Consider the following 12,385-nt stretch of genomic DNA (forward strand, 5'->3'; position numbering starts at 1 on the left):
AGCAACACAACATGACAACAACATAGCAACAACACAACATGGCAACAACACAGCATGACAACAACATGGTAGCAACACATGGCAACAACACAACATGGCCAAAACACAACATGGCAACAACACAGCATGACAACAACACAACATGACAACAACATGGTAGCAACACATGGCAACAACACAACATGGCCAAAACACAACATGGCCACAACACAACATGGCCACAACACAACATGGCAACAACACAACATGGCAACAACATGACAACACATGGCAACAACACAACATGACAACAACATGGTAGCAACAACACAACATGACAACACATGACAAACCCATGGTTGACTCTGCTGTCTCTGTCCCTTTGGGTTCCCCAGGACTGACAACCACTGATACAGTAGACATGACTCTGCTGTCTCTGTCCCCTTGGGTTCCCCAGGACCAGGACTGACAACCACTGATACAGTAGACATGACTCTGCTGTCTCTGTCCCCTTGGGTTCCCCAGGACTGACAACCACTGATACAGTAGACATGGCTCTGCTGTCTCTGTCCCTTTGGGTTCCCCAGGACTGACAACCACTGATACAGTAGACATGACTCTGCTGTCTCTGTCCCCTTGGGTTCCCCAGGACCAGGACTGACAACCACTGATACAGTAGACATGACTCTGCTGTCTCTGTCCCCTTGTTGGGTTCCCCAAGACTGACAACCACTGATACACTAGACATGACTCTGCTGTCTCTGTCCCTTTGGGTTCCCCAGGACCAGGACTGACAACCACTGATACAGTAGACATGACTCTGCTGTCTCTGTCCCCTTGGGTTCCCCAGGACTGACAACCACTGATACAGTAGACATGACTCTGCTGTCTCTGTCCCCTTGGGTTCCCCAGGACTGACAACCACTGATACAGTAGACATGACTCTGCTGTCTATGTCCCCTTGGGTTCCCCAGGACCAGGACTGACAACCACTGATACAGTAGACATGACTCTGCTGTCTCTGTCCCCTTGGGTTCCCCAGGACCAGGACTGACAACCACTGATACAGTAGACATGACTCTGTTGTCTCTGTCCCCTTGGGTTCCCCAGGACTGACAACCACTGCTACAGTAGACATGACTCTGCTGTCTCTGTCCCCTTGGGTTCCCCAGGACTGACAACCACTGATACAGTAGACATGACTCTGTTGTCTCTGTCCCCTTGGGTTCCCCAGGACTGACAACCACTGATACAGTAGACATGACTCTGCTGTCTCTGTCCCCTTGGGTTCCCCAGGACTGACAACCACTGATACAGTAGACATGGCTCTGCTGTCTCTGTCCCTTTGGGTTCCCCAGGACTGACAACCACTGATACAGTAGACATGACTCTGCTGTCTCTGTCCCCTTGGGTTCCCCAGGACCAGGACTGACAACCACTGATACAGTAGACATGACTCTGCTGTCTCTGTCCCCTTGTTGGGTTCCCCAGGACTGACAACCACTGATACAGTAGACATGACTCTGTTGTCTCTGTCCCCTTGGGTTCCCCAGGACTGACAACCACTGATACAGTAGACATGACTCTGCTGTCTCTGTCCCCTTGGGTTCCCCAGGACTGACAACCACTGATACAGTAGACATGACTCTGCTGTCTCTGTCCCCTTGGGTTCCCCAGGACCAGGACTGACAACCACTGATACACTAGACATGACTCTGCTGTCTCTGTCCCTTTGGGTTCCACAGGACCTGGACTGACAACCACTGATACAGTAGACATGACTCTGCTGTCTCTGTCCCCTTGGGTTCCCCAGGACTGACAACCACTGATACAGTAGACATGACTCTGCTGTCTCTGTCCCCTTGGGTTCCCCAGGACTGACAACCACTGATACAGTAGACATGACGCTGCTATCTCTGTCCCCTTGGGTTCCCCAGGACTGACAACCACTGATACAGTAGACATGACTCTGCTGTCTCTGTCCCTTTGGGTTCCACAGGACCAGGACTGACAACCACTGATACAGTAGACATGACTCTGCTGTCTCTGTCCCCTTGGGTTCCCCAGGACCAGGACTGACAACCACTGATACAGTAGACATGACTCTGCTGTCTCTGTCCCTTTGGGTTCCCCAGGACTGACAACCACTGATACAGTAGACATGACTCTGCTGTCTCTGTCCCCTTGGGTTCCCCAGGACTGACAACGACTGATACAGTAGACATGACTCTGCTGTCTCTGTCCCCTTGGGTTCCCCAGGACTGACAACCACTTATACAGTAGACATGACTCTGCTGTCTCTGTCCCCTTGGGTTCCCCAGGACCAGGACTGACAACCACTGATACAGTAGACATGACTCTGCTGTCTCTGTCCCCTTGGGTTCCCCAGGACTGACAACCACTGATACAGTAGACATGGCTCTGCTGTCTCTGTCCCTTTGGGTTCCCCAGGACTGACAACCACTGATACAGTAGACATGACTCTGCTGTCTCTGTCCCTTTGGGTTCCCCAGGACCAGGACTGACAGCCACTGATACAGTAGACATGACTCTGCTGTCTCTGTCCCCTTGGGTTCCCCAGGACTGACAACCACTGATACACTAGACATGACTCTACTGTCTCTGTCCCCTTGGGTTCCCCAGGACCAGGACTGACAACCACTGATACACTAGACATGACTCTGCTGTCTCTGTCCCCTTGGATTCCCCAGGACTGAAAACCACTGATACAGTAGACATGACTCTGCTGTCTCTGTCCCCTTGGGTTCCCCAGGACTGACAACCACTGATACAGTAGACATGACTCTGCTGTCTCTGTCCCCTTGGGTTCCCCAGGACCAGGACTGAGAACCACTGATACAGTAGACATGATTCTGCTGTCTCTGTCCCCTTGGGTTCCCCAGGACTGACAACCACTGATACAGTAGACATGACTCTGCTGTCTCTGTCCCCTTGGGTTCCCCAGGACTGACAACCACTGATTCAGTAGACATTACTCTGCTGTCTCTGTCTCCTTGTGTTCCCCAGGACCAGGACTGAGAACCACTGATACAGTAGACATGACTCTGCTGTCTCTGTCCCCTTGGGTTCCCCAGGACTGACAACCACTGATACAGTAGACATGACTCTGCTGTCTCTGTCCCCTTGGGTTCCCCAAGGCTGACAACCACTGATACAGTAGACATGACTCTGCCGTCTCTGTCTCCTTGGGTTCCCCAGGACCAGGACTGAGAACCACTGATACAGTAGACATGACTCTGCTGTCTCTGTCCCCTTGGGTTCCCCAGGACTGACAACCACTGATACAGGAGACATGACTCTGCTGTCTCTGTCCCCTTGGGTTCCCCAGGACTGACAACCACTGATACACTAGACATGACTCTGCTGTCTCTGTCCCTTTGGGTTCCCCAGGACCAGGACTGACAACCACTGATACAGTAGACATGACTCTGCTGTCTCTGTCTCCTTGGGTTCCCCAGGACCAGGACTGAGAACCACTGATACAGTAGACATGACTCTGCTGTCTCTGTCCCCTTGGGTTCCCCAGGACTGACAACCACTGATACAGTAGACATGACTCTGCTGTCTCTGTCCCCTTGGGTTCCCCAAGGCTGACAACCACTGATACAGTAGACATGACTCTGCTGTCTCTGTCCCCTTGGCTTCCCCAGGACCAGGACTGACAACCACTGAAATCTGATCACATATCCCCTTAGTACCTGTCCCACCTTGTGTTGGCCTCATGTTATACTTCTCCCTCTGTCTCTTTACGTCTCTCTCTCTCTGACCCAATTTCCCTCTCTTTCGGTCTCTCTCTCCCTCTTCTTATCTTGTTTCTGTAGTCTGCTGTACCAGTGTAGTAGATGTCCAGATTGCCTTGTAGGTGTTATATTGAACTAGTCAGATAAGAGGAGAGCCTACTGCCACTCTGCTCTGTTCTGTTGGAACTCACTGCCTTCTAGTGATACATGTTCTCAATCCTCTCTCCCCCTCCCTCTCTCTCCCCTTCTCTCTCCCCCTCCCTCTCTCCCCTTCTCTCTCCCCCTCCCTCTCTCCACTTCTCTCCCCCTCCCTCCCTCCCCCCTTTCTCTCTCCCTCTCCCCCTTTCTCTCCCCCTCTCCCCCCCTTTCTCTCTCCCTCCCCCCCTTTCTCTCTCCCTCTCCCCCCTTTCTCTCTCCCTCTCCCCTCCCTTTCTCTCTCCCCCTTTTCTCTCCCCTACCCTTCTCTCTCTCCCTCTCCCCTCCCCTTCTCTCTCCTCTCTCCCCCTCTCCCCTTCTCTCTCCTCTCCCCCCTCTCCCCTTCTCTCTCCTCTCCCCCCTCTCCCCTTCTCTCTCCTCTCCCCCCTCTCCCCTTCTCTCTCCTCTCCCCCTTCTCTCTCCTCTCCCCCTTCTTTCTCTCTCCCCCTTTTCTCTCCCCTACCCTTCTCTCTCCTCTCCCCCTCCCCCTCTGACAGGTGCAGAACCTTCACAGTTGTGTCCAGGTGATAAATGACTTTGTGTCTCCAGAGCATGTATTCCACTCCTTCCACCTGACACAGGAACTGAGATCCTCCAGAGAAGAGCCCAACTACGAAGATAAACTACAGGTGGGTTGGCTGTGACCCTGTCCTCTCCTGTTCTCATCTCAATGGGTTTCCCTTTAAAGTGACAATCTGACATTGGTACATCCATATTAGGACTTAAAATGAACTACTTTTTTGTTTGAATCACAGAATGCCCTTTTAATGTCCTCTACATACAGGGGCTTCAGAAATGATTCACACCCCTTGACTTTTCCACATTTTGTTGTGTTACAGCCTGAATTTAAAATTGATTCAATTGAGATTTTGTGTCAAAATACTCCATAATACTTCATCATTTTAAACACAGATTCAACCACAAAGACCATGGAGGTTTTCCATTGCCTCAGGAAGAAGGGCACCTATTGGTAGATGGGAAAAGGCATTGTATATCATGGAGCATGGTGAAATGATTTGGGTGGTGTATCAATATACCCAGTCACTACCAAGATACAGGCGTCCTTACTAACTCAGTTGCTGGAGAAGAAGGAAACCGCTCAGGGGTTTTACCATGAGGCTAATGGTGACTTTAAAACAGTTACAGAGTTTAATGGCTGTGATAGGAGAAAACTGAGGATGGATCAACAACATTGTGGTTACTCCACAATACTAACCTAAATGACAGAGGGAAAAGAAGGAATCCTGTACAGAATACAAATATTCCAAAACATGCATCCTGTTTGCAACAAGGCAGTAAAGAAATACTGCAAAGAAATTAACTTTATGTCCTGAATACAAAGTGTTACGTTTGGTGCAAATCCAACACATCACTGCGTAACACTCTTCATATTTTCATGCATTGTGGTGGCTGCGTCATGTTAGGGGTATGCTTGTCATCGGGAAGGACTAGGGAGTTTTTCAGGATAAAATAAATGAAATTGAGCTAAGCACAGGCGAAAACCTGGCTGTCTGCTTTCCACCAGACAGTGGGAGATGAATTCGCCTTTCAGCAGGACAATAATCTAAAACACAAGGCCAAATCTACACTGGAGTTGCTTACCAAGAAGACATTAAATATTCCTGACTTGCCTACTTAGAGTTTTGACTTAAATCTACGGCAAGACCTGAAAATGGATGTCTGACAATGATCAACAACTCATTTGACAGAGCTTGAAAAATTTTGAAAAGAATAATGGGCAAATGTTACATAAATCAGGTTTGGAAAGCTCTCCGAGAATTACCCAGAAAGACTCTCTGCTCTAATCGCTGCCAAAGGTGATTCTACCGAGTATTGACTCAGGGGGTGTGGATACTTATGTAAATTAGATTTCTGTATTTCATTTTTAATACATTTGCAGAAATTCCTAAAAACATATTTTCACTTTAACATTGTGTGTAGATGGGTGAGAATCCATTTTGAATTCAGGCCTGTAACACAACAAAATGTGGATAAGTCGAGGGGTTTGAATATTTTCTGAAGGCGGTGGACATAGTATCACCACGGTACAAAACAGAGAAAAGTACAACGAAGGAGCTCTCTTCTGGGAGCGAAGGAGAAATGGGCTTTGTGTCGGTAATAAAACTCAATACAGAGACAAGGTTCTCTCTGGTGAAGCTCAACTTCTCATCCACCCAAACTCACAGACATCTGTACGTTTTGCCCTGCTCTATACAATGTCCTTCCATGGTACTAATGACATGGTTTTCAGAGGGTTTAGTATTGGTAAATACCATGCATTTAGCCACGGTACTATTGACATGGTTTTCAGAGGGTTTAGTATTGGTAAATACCATGCATTTAGCCACGGTACTAATGACATGGTTTTCAGAGGGTTTAGTATTGGTAAATGCCATGCATTTAGTACTAATGACATGGTTTTCAGAGGGTTTAGTATTGGTAAATACCATGCATTTAGTACTAATGACATGGTTATCAGAGTGTTTAGTATTGGTAAATACCATGCATTTAGTACTAATGACATGGTTTTCAGAGTGTTTAGTATTGGTAAATGCCATGCATTTAGTACTAATGACATGGTTTTCAGAGGGTTTAGTATTGGTAAATACCATGCATTTAGTACTAATGACATGGTTTTCAGAGTGTTTAGTATTGGTAAATGCCATGCATTTAGTACTAATGACATGGTTTTCAGAGGGTTTAGTATTGGTAAATACCATGCATTTAGTACTAATGACATGGTTTTCAGAGGGTTTAGTATTGGTAAATACCATGCATTCAGAACGAGCTTCAGATTCTGTTGATGGATGATAAAAGCTGTTTGAGCTTTTTCAAAAGCCAAAGTCAAACTGCTGTCACCTGAATGGAGAACAGTGTTAAACTGCACCTGACTGGAGAACAGTGTTAAACTGCACCTGACTGGAGAACAGTGTTAAACTGCTGTCACCTGAATGGAGAACAGTGTTAAACTGCTGTCACCTGAATGGAGAACAGTGTTAAACTGCACCTGACTAGAGAACAGTGTTAAACTGCACCTGACTAGAGAACAGTGTTAAACTGCACCTGACTGGAGAACAGTGTTAAACTGCTGTCACCTGACTAGAGAACAGTGTTAAACTGCTGTCACCTGACTGGAGAACAGTGTTAAACTGCTGTCACCTGACTGGAGAACAGTGTTAAACTGCTGTCACCTGACTGGAGAACAGTGTTAAACTGCTGTCACCTGACTAGAGAACAGTGTTAAACTGCTGTCACCTGACTGGAGAACAGTGTTAAACTGCTGTCACCTGACTGGAGAACAGTGTTAAACTGCTGTCACCTGACTGGAGAACAGTGTTAAACTGCTGTCACCTGACTGGAGAACAGTGTTAAACTGCACCTGACTGGAGAACAGTGTTAAACTGCTGTCACCTGACTGGAGAACAGTGTTAAACTGCTGTCACCTGACTGGAGAACAGAGTTAAACTGCTGTCACCTGACTGGAGAACAGTGTTAAACTGCTGTCACCTGACTGGAGAACAGTGTTAAACTGCTGTCACCTGACTGGAGAACAGTGTTAAACTGCTGTCACCTGACTGGAGAACAGAGTTAAACTGCTGTCACCTGACTGGAGAACAGTGTTAAACTGCTGTCACCTGACTGGAGAACAGTGTTAAACTGCTGTCACCTGACTAGAGAACAGTGTTAAACTGCTGCCACCTGACTGGAGAACAGTGTTAAACTGCTGTCACCTGACTGGAGAACAGTGTTAAACTGCTGTCACCTGACTGGAGAACAGTGTTAAACTGCTGCCACCTGACTGGAGAACAGTGTTAAACTGCTGTCACCTGACTGGAGAACAGTGTTAAACTGCTGTCACCTGACTAGAGAACAGTGTTAAACTGCTGTCACCTGACTGGAGAACAGTGTTAAACTGCTGTCACCTGACTAGAGAACAGTGTTAAACTGCACCTGACTGGAGAACAGTGTTAAACTGCTGCCACCTGACTAGAGAACAGTGTTAAACTGCTGTCACCTGACTAGAGAACAGTGTTAAACTGCTGCCACCTGACTGGAGAACAGTGTTAAACTGCTGTCACCTGACTGGAGAACAGTGTTAAACTGCTGTCACCTGACTAGAGAACAGTGTTAAACTGCACCTGACTGGAGAACATTGTTAAACTGCTGTCACCTGACTGGAGAACAGAGTTAAACTGCACCTGACTGGAGAACAGAGTTAAACTGCTGTCACCTGACTGGAGAACAGTGTTAAACTGCTGCCACCTGACTGGAGAACAGTGTTAAACTGCTGTCACCTGACTGGAGAACAGTGTTAAACTGCTGTCACCTGACTAGAGAACAGTGTTAAACTGCACCTGACTGGAGAACATTGTTAAACTGCTGTCACCTGACTGGAGAACAGAGTTAAACTGCACCTGACTGGAGAACAGAGTTAAACTGCTGTCACCTGACTGGAGAACAGAGTTAAACTGCTGTCACCTGACTAGAGAACAGTGTTAAACTGCTGCCACCTGACTGGAGAACAGTGTTAAACTGCTGTCACCTGACTGGAGAACAGTGTTAAACTGCTGTCACCTGACTGGAGAACAGTGTTAAACTGCTGTCACCTGACTGGAGAACAGTGTTAAACTGCTGTCACCTGACTGGAGAACAGTGTTAAACTGCACCTGACTGGAGAACAGTGTTAAACTGCTGTCACCAAGACGGCCTGGTCCACAGTGTCAAACACCAAGACGGTATGGTCCACAGTGTCAAACACCAAGACAGTATGGTCCACAGTGTCAAACACCAAGACAGTATGGTCCACAGTGTCAAACACCAAGACGGTCTGGTCCCCAGTGTCAAACACCAAGACGGCCTGGTCCCCAGTGTCAAACACCAAGGCAGTATGGTTCTGGTCATAGTCACATCCTGATTCAGAAGACAGTCTGATTTCAGGTCATAGTCACACCCTGATTCAGAAGGCAGTATTCTGATTTCAGGTCATAGTCACACCCTGATTCAGAAGGCAGTATTCTGATTTCAGGTCATAGTCACACCCTGATTCAGAAGGCAGTATTCTGATTTCAGGTCATAGTCACACCCTGATTCAGAAGGCAGTATTCTGATTTCAGGTCATAATCACACCCTGATTCAGAAGGCAGTATTCTGATTTCAGGTCATAGTCACACCCTGATTCAGAAGGCGGTGTTAAAAGCCATCCGATCATCAGCTGAATTAGACCGTCTTGCTTTAGCCCACACTGCTTTCCGTTTCCTTCTGATTTCAGCCAGTTCATCAGAGACCCATCCCTTCATTCTGTATTGGTGGCTTGTAAATGTGAACTTTGTAGAGGTGTGGGGTGTCAGGGGTTCTATGTACAGTGGACCAGGACAGGGGTACAGGGGACCAGGACAGGGGACCAGGACAGGGGTACAGGGGACCAGGACAAGGGACCAGGACAGGGGTACAGGGGACCAGGACAGGGGTACAGGGCACCAGGACAGGGGTACAGGGGACCAGGACAGGGGTACAGGGGACCAGGACAGGGGTACAGGGGACCAGGACAAGGGATCAGGACAGGGGTACAGGGGACCAGGACAAGGGACCAGGACAGGGGTACAGGGGACCAGGACAGGGGTACAGGGGACCAGGACAGGGGACCAGGACAGGGGTACAGGGGACCAGGACAGGGGTACAGGGGACCAGGACACGGGTACAGGGCACCAGGACAGGGGTACAGGGGACCAGGACAGGGGTACAGGGGACCAGGACAGGGGTACAGGGGACCAGGACAGGGGACCAGGACAGGGGTACAGGGGACCAGGACAGGGGACCAGGACAGGGGTACAGGGGACCAGGACAGGGGTACAGGGGACCAGGACAGGGGTACAGGGGACCAGGACAGGGGTACAGGGGACCAGGACAGGGGACCAGGACAGGGGTACAGGGGACCAGGACAGGGGTACAGGGGACCAGGACAGGGGACCAGGACAGGGGTACAGGGCACCAGGACAGGGGTACAGGGGACCAGGACAGGGGACCAGGACAGGGGTACAGGGGACCAGGACAGGGGACCAGGACAGGGGTACAGGGTATATATATATGAGATATATAACAGGTTATGACGCTGGGTGTCCAGTTAACCAATATTCTTGGTTATGGAAAAGGTATTTCACAGCGGTGTTGAGAATTGTACCATCTTATTTTGTCTCAAACTGAAATTAGACAAACTTAGTTTTAGCAACCAGGAAATGGAGGAGCAATTTCTGCAAAGTGCAACTTTATTTATTTAACTATTGGGCCAATAAAGGTGTACATATATGTTTTAAAGTATCTCTCTCTCCTGTTTAACCTCTCCTCTCTGTCCTCGCCCTCTCTCTCTCTCTCTCTCCGTCTCCCTCTCTCTCTCTATCTCTCCCTCCTGTTTAACCTGTCCTCTCCGTCTCTCTCTCTCTCTGTCTCTCTCTCCTGTTTAACCTCTCCTCTCTGTCTCTCTCTCCTGTTTAACCTCTCCTCTCTGTCCTCGCCCTCCTGTTTAACCTGTCCTCTCCGTCTCTCTCTCTCTCTCTCTCTCTCCTGTTTAACCTCTCCTCTCTGTCCTCGCCCTCTCTCTCTCTCTCTCTCTCCCTCCTGTTTAACCTGTCCTCTCCATCTCTCTCTCTCTCTATCTCCCCCTCCTGTTTAACCTCCCCCTCCTGTTTAACCTCTCCCTCCTGTTTAACCTCTCCTCTCTGTCCTCACCCTCTCTCTCTCTCTATCTCTCCCTCCTGTTTAACCTCTCCTCTCTGTCCTCTCCGTCTCTCTCTCTCTCTATCTCTCCCTCCTGTTTAACCTCCCCCTCCTGTTTAACCTCTCCCTCCTGTTTAACCTCTCCTCTCTGTCCTCGCCCTCTCTCCATCTCTCTCTCTGTCTCTCCCTCCTGTTTAACCTCTCCTCTCTGTCTCTCCCTCCTGTTTAACCTCTTCTCTCTGTCCTCTCCCCAGGTAAAGAACATCTTGTTCCACTCTGTGAAGGATGCATTGACGTCGCTGAGGAGGTACAGCCAGGAGGAGGAAGAGAACTCCTGACCCGTAGTCCCCCTGGCGCCTCCCTCTCTGGCGCCTGCCTCTGTGGCTCCTCCCTCTCTGGCTCCTCCCTCTCTGGCACCTCCCTCTCTGGCTCCTCCCTCTCTGGCGCCTCCCTCTCTGGCGCCTCCTTCTCTGAGACATCTTCCTTCAGCCTGGAACAGATATATACACACTGACACTAACCACAACAGCAGAACACACTACATGTTACTGACCAGCATCACTACCCAGCATCAGGATACTGACCACAGCAGCATCGCTACCACAGCATCAGGATACTGCCCATAGCAGCACCACTGCCCAGCATCAGGATACTTACCATAGCTGCATCACTACCCAGCATCAGGATACTGACCACAGCAGCATCACCACCCAGCATCAGGATACTGACCACAGCATCAGGATACTGACCATAGCAGCATCGCCACCCAGCATCAGGATACTGACCATAGCAGCATCACTACCCAGCATCAGGATACTTACCATAGCTGCATCACTACCCAGCATCAGGATACTGACCACAGCAGCATCACCACCCAGCATCAGGATACTGACCACAGCATCAGGATACTGACCATAGCAGCATCGCCACCCAGCATCAGGATACTGACCATAGCAGCATCGTCACCCAGCATCAGGATACTGACCATAGCAGCATCACTACCCAGCATCAGGATACTGACCATACCCGCATCACTACCCAGCATCAGGATACTAACCACAGCAGCATCGCCACCCAGCATCAGGAGAACTGAGTTCAGTAGAATCAATCTGGACTGCTGTTCTGGAACCTTCTGTTCTCTGTTTGTTCCTGTTTTCCTTTTGTTTGTTTAGTTCATTTCTTTCTTTCAAACTGTTGTATATTGTTTCTGTGAAAATGCTGTATTTATTTTATAGGAGTTGTAAATGCGATGATGTTCTAGATGAAATGTAAATGTGACTTGTACAGTTTGCTAAATGATGAGTTGTGAGACGGATGCCGTTTCCTACATTGAGACAGTTACTGTGAGAGGAAACAGACTTCAGCTGTCGCCGAGAACTCTGGGAGTCGCTGCTGAATTCGTCCTCATGCCATATCTTTTAAAAACAAACTGCCAAACTATTCTATTGTATGAAACCGTGTACAGTTGTATTATGTAAAAAAAGACTACATGAATAATACACTTCAGCATTTTATTGAGAAGTATTCACTGTAAAATGGAGACATTTACACACAAAAAATAATTTATTCAAATTTTGAAGTTTAAACGATAACAATTGTGTAAATATATACATATTCACTGATGTATTTTTTAAAACATGGCTTGCTTCAATTTGTAATTTTAAAATGCAAGTGTTATATGCTTTGTACATTGAAGTTCAAAGGGGTTTTACATTTTCCATTAAAATGGATTCATCAAA

At 48.3% G+C, this 12,385-nt stretch overlaps 1 protein-coding gene across 1 annotated transcript in view; it reads left to right on the forward strand.

Moving 5' to 3' along the window:
* LOC139413868 (probable JmjC domain-containing histone demethylation protein 2C) overlaps positions 1–12,385 on the forward strand; it is a 236,858-nt gene extending 224,473 nt beyond the window's left edge. The window contains exons 27-28 of the mRNA XM_071161700.1: positions 4,433–4,564; positions 10,901–12,385. Of these exons, the coding sequence (XP_071017801.1) occupies positions 4,433–4,564; positions 10,901–10,984 (216 nt within the window). The 3' untranslated portion in view covers positions 10,985–12,385. The remainder of the gene's footprint in view (positions 1–4,432; positions 4,565–10,900) is intronic.

This window comes from Oncorhynchus clarkii, chromosome 1, assembly GCF_045791955.1.
Source record: "Oncorhynchus clarkii lewisi isolate Uvic-CL-2024 chromosome 1, UVic_Ocla_1.0, whole genome shotgun sequence".
Lineage (NCBI taxonomy): Eukaryota > Metazoa > Chordata > Actinopteri > Salmoniformes > Salmonidae > Oncorhynchus > Oncorhynchus clarkii.